The 4381-nt window shown below is 45.1% G+C and overlaps 1 protein-coding gene across 1 annotated transcript in view; it reads right to left on the reverse strand.

Annotated features, from left to right (window-relative positions):
* Nucleotides 1-3957, reverse strand: part of apcdd1l (adenomatosis polyposis coli down-regulated 1-like) — a 25760-nt gene extending 21803 nt beyond the window's left edge. Inside the window, exon 1 of the mRNA XM_064305750.1 lies at nucleotides 3527-3957. Coding sequence (XP_064161820.1) covers nucleotides 3527-3587 — 61 coding nt within the window. The 5' untranslated portion in view covers nucleotides 3588-3957. The remainder of the gene's footprint in view (nucleotides 1-3526) is intronic.
* Nucleotides 3958-4381: the final 424 nt, after the last annotated feature.

A 4381-nucleotide genomic window follows, 5' to 3' on the forward strand; every position in this document is an offset into this window, starting at 1 on the left:
TGTTGGTTTGGGTTGGTTTGTTCTTCTGTGCCAACTGCAAAGCTTGTTAAATCTCCACGGTTTTGATTGTAGCTTACAGAGATTTATAACGGGTATTTTGTAACAAAATTAAGCTTTGCGTATTTTGCCCAATCCTATTTGAAGATGGCCATAAATTATTATGTACAGTGAATGATTAAAAATCATTACAATTAATTGTTTCTTGAATTCTGCAGTCTTTCCTCATCAATGGGTCAGAAACAGCATCCCCAAGGTCAGGGGTCACGGGTAACTGCTCAGAGCCCAAACTGCTAAAGGTTTCCCGAAGGCTGGTGTGCGTCTCCCTTGACTGGAAGGAAGGGGTGAAAGCCTGTAAATGGGGGTGCCCCCGTCTGAAGGAGAGGCCCCGTTACGGGCGGGGCAGAGGGTAAAATGCCCGCCCCCCCAAGGCTGGCGAGGGAAATCAAAGGGCTTCCCGTGGCAGGGTCAGTAATGGCGGCCTCCTGTTATTTCAGCCATTACCGTAATCAGAACATTAGTTCCAGGGCCATGTCTCCCAGCTCTGGGGGAACGCATTTCAAAGCGCACCGCTTTTACGCAAAATACAACCCCCCTCAAACACCCACACACATCTTAAAGAAGAAAATAAACCTTTAAACAAGCCTGATTTCGGAAAAATTAGGTAATTTCACCAGAGGCTCCCGAGAGGTCTGGCTCTCTGCTACTTAAATATTTTTGATGGTAGAATCAGTTGAACTTTTCAGTTTTTGACAGTGAACTTCCAAAATGTTCGCCATGGATACATGGTGTTTCCTTCCTCATATAGTATTTTACAAAGTCCAAAATATTTCTGTTATATTACTTCTGTCCATTTATGATATGAAATTGTCAGCCAATATTCATCTTGAAGCTATTACACCTATTTGCAGTCTGTTTATTTTTGTCTCGTTGTATATTATTTACAACATGTACCTGAGGTTTTCAGAATGTACCTATCAGACGGTGTATTCTGCAAAAGGTCAGTCAGCTCTAACACCACGAGCAGTAACAAAGAATTACAGTACATTTCCCAGCTTCAGCTGGAATCTGAAACACCCGCTCCAATGTAGTGCACTGTGATATTTATCATCTTAAAAAACCAGCTGATAAAAACACCCAAAAAACCTTAAATGACCCTTTTAATGTCCTTTATTAACATCCCAGTTAAGATGAACTCAGTATTGAGCGTAATGTCCTATGTGCATTCCTATTAGAACTGACTTCAGAGGTGTGCTTTATCTTCAGTGTAAATGCACTGTGAGATTGAGTAGAGGTGTGCTTTATCTTCAGTGTAAATGCTCTGTGAGATTGAGTAGATGTGTGCTTTATCTTCAGTGTAAATGCTCTGTGAGATTGAGTAGAGGTGTGCATTCTCTTCAGTGTAAATGCGCTGTGAGATTGAGTAGAGTAGAGGTGTGCTTTATCTTCAGTGTAAATGCGCTGTGAGATTGAGTAGAATAGAGGTGTGCTTTCTCTTCAGTGTAAATGTGCTGTGAGATTGAGTAGAGTAGAGGTGTGCTTTATCTTCAGTGTAAATGTGCAGTGAGATTGAGTAGAGGTGTGCTTTATCTTCAGTGTAAATGCTCTGTGAGATTGAGTAGAGGTGTGCTCTATCTTCAGTGTAAATGCCCTGTGAGATAGAGTAGAGATGTGCTTTATCTTCAGTGTGCTGTGCTGTGAGATTGAGTAGAGTAGAGGTGTGCTTTCTCCTCAGTGTAAATGCGCTGTGAGATTGAGTAGAGATGTGCTTGCTCTTCAGTGTAAACGCGCTGTGAGATTGAGTAGAATAGAGGTGTGCATTCTCTCCAGTGTGCTGTGCTGTGAGATTGAGTAGAGGTGTGCTTGCTCCTCAGTGTGCTGTGCTGTGAGATTGAGTAGAGATGTGCTTGCTCCTCAGTGTAAACGCGCTGTGAGATTGAGTAGAATAGAGGTGTGCATTCTCTTCAGTGTGCTGTGCTGTGAGATTGAGTAGAGGTGTGCTTGCTCTTCAGTGTGCTGTGCTGTGAGATTGAGTAGAGGTGTGCTTGCTCTTCAGTGTGCTGTGCTGTGAGATTGAGTAGAGGTGTGCTTGTTCTTCAGTATAAATACACTGTGAGATTGAGTAGAGGTGTGCTTGTTCTTCAGTATAAATACACTGTGAGATTGAGTAGAGGTGTGCTTGCTCCTCAGTGTGCTGTGCTGTGAGATTGAGTAGAGGTGTGCTTTCTCTTCAGTGTGCTGTGCTGTGTGAGATTGAGTAGAGGTGTGCTTTCTCTTCAGTGTGCTGTGCTGTGTGAGATTGAGTAGAGGTGTGCTTGCTCCTCAGTGTGCTGTGCTGTGTGAAAGCTGGCGCTGATGCCCAGTCCAGCCCTGGCGCGGGAGATTGAGGATGCAGTCGCTGTGATCACGAGGGGGGGATGTACCCCGGCGGGTCCTCTAAGCCCCTGTGATGTAACGTGATTTTGAGCGCAGCAGAGCTCGCTGAGCAGACCCAGTTAAACAGAACAAAAGGGTGACTGTGTCCCCTGCTCGCAGCGCTCTCGTCCCTGCGCTTCAGACGCCGCCAGCTTATCTGCAGCCCGTGCTGCCGAAACATCGCCTCTCCGAGGAGATAACAGCGGCCTCAACCGGTCCGGGAATCTCCGAATGTCTGCTACATCGATTTACAGACCGGTGGTCAATCTTTCACGCATGAACAAACATCGCAGAAGCGGCTCTGAACGTGTGCATGAATTAATTTACAGTCTGTGTGAGTGTGTGCGTGTGTGTATGTGCATGTTCTAGTGTGTGTGTGTGTGTGTATGTGCGTGTGTGTGTGTGTGTGTATATGTGCGTGAATGCATTGTCTAATTTATTCAGAAATCGAACATACGTTCCGTGTTACAACATTACAGCATATCATTCACAATTGTGTAATGAGACGTGCTCTAAGTTAAATTTCAAATGGCAAAGCATTTTCTTTCATTCTTAACGCAAACTGATTTTTTAAAAAAGTTAAGTGTGTTACTTGCTGTGTTTGACAGTTCTTTCTCTGAGTTGTTAAAAGCTTCAATGAGCAGGGTAGCAAAAGATATGAATCAACAAATTTTAATAAAAACTTTGAGTTTAAAAGCACGGCTCAGTTTTTAAAATATGACATTGAAAATGGACTTAGCAGAGAAGCACGTGTTAGTCATCAGTCATTCTGGAACATTTCAGAACACAGCCATTTGGGGGCAAAGTTTTACACTAATTCCCTGGCTAATAAAAAAAGAAAACAGATTTTAAGCAAAGTCTCTACAACCTTAAAACAAAGCTCATTTAATGGGGACCAGAACGGTGAAAAAAATGTTGAACACTGTAATGTTTGCAAAAATGCAAAATCGCCATTTGATCCATGACTACTTCTTTCGTTAGAGAACTGTTAGCAACTGATGACAGAAAACACAAAGCTTTGATCAGAGGGCAAACAGAGGACACAGAGAGAGAAAGGGAGAGGGGGAGAGGGGGAGAGGGGAGAGGAGAGAGAGAGAGACTAACATGCACTTACCTTCCCAAAGCCACAGCAACCAAAGCCCCTTCAGCAGGTGAGTGAAACCAATCTTTGACATGATTGTACACACACACACACACACACACACTCCAAACAAAGACAAGCTTCCTTGGCAATCCAGGTGTGGACGACCACCTCAACAAGTGGCTTTCTCCAAGGACATTTCCATTGCTGAAGGTAAGGGATCAATAAGCTGGACCCAGTCAGCAGCCTTTCTCCTGCACCTCTCTGCTTCCAGCTCCCCTTCTCACCAGAAAGAAAGAAAAAAATGTAATGCTGTCCCTTTGATTTGATTTAAATATATTTATTCCTCAGTCTGATTGGAGTTATGCAGGAGAGCTTGTCCGTCTGTCTCAGTCTCTCTGGCTCTCCAGTGGAGGGTTGGCTGACTGTGCCTGTGTTCTGAGTACTCCTGCCTGTGGGGCTGGTTTAAAGAGAGGGAGAGGAGAGGAGGGAGAGGGAGAGAGAGAGAGAGAGGAGGAGGGGACTTTAGACTTCTCAGACGTAACCCTCTGGGGAGCATTTGAGAGCAAGGTGCAAGAGGGCAAAATCAGAAGCAGGGGAGGGGGAGAGGGCAGCACTCACCACTGCGTCCCAGTCCAAAAAACAAAATCAAAAAACAAAATCACAACAAAAGCACTGAACTCACTGAAGCTCATGGCCCATTCAGGGCGCTGTGTGGAGGGTCGCAGGAGGAAGGGTTCGAGGTTCGAGCCGGCTGTGGGCTCAGCGTTACGGAGCACATGGGACGCTCAAAGGGTGCGTGGGTTGGAGGAGAGGAGAACGTTCCCCTGACAGTTTTTAAAAAACCCCCTGAAATGCGTTTACTCAGACGGGTGCCAGCCCAGGCTT

This window comes from Anguilla rostrata, chromosome 13 (assembly GCF_018555375.3).
Source record: "Anguilla rostrata isolate EN2019 chromosome 13, ASM1855537v3, whole genome shotgun sequence".
Classification (NCBI taxonomy): Eukaryota; Metazoa; Chordata; class Actinopteri; order Anguilliformes; family Anguillidae; genus Anguilla; species Anguilla rostrata.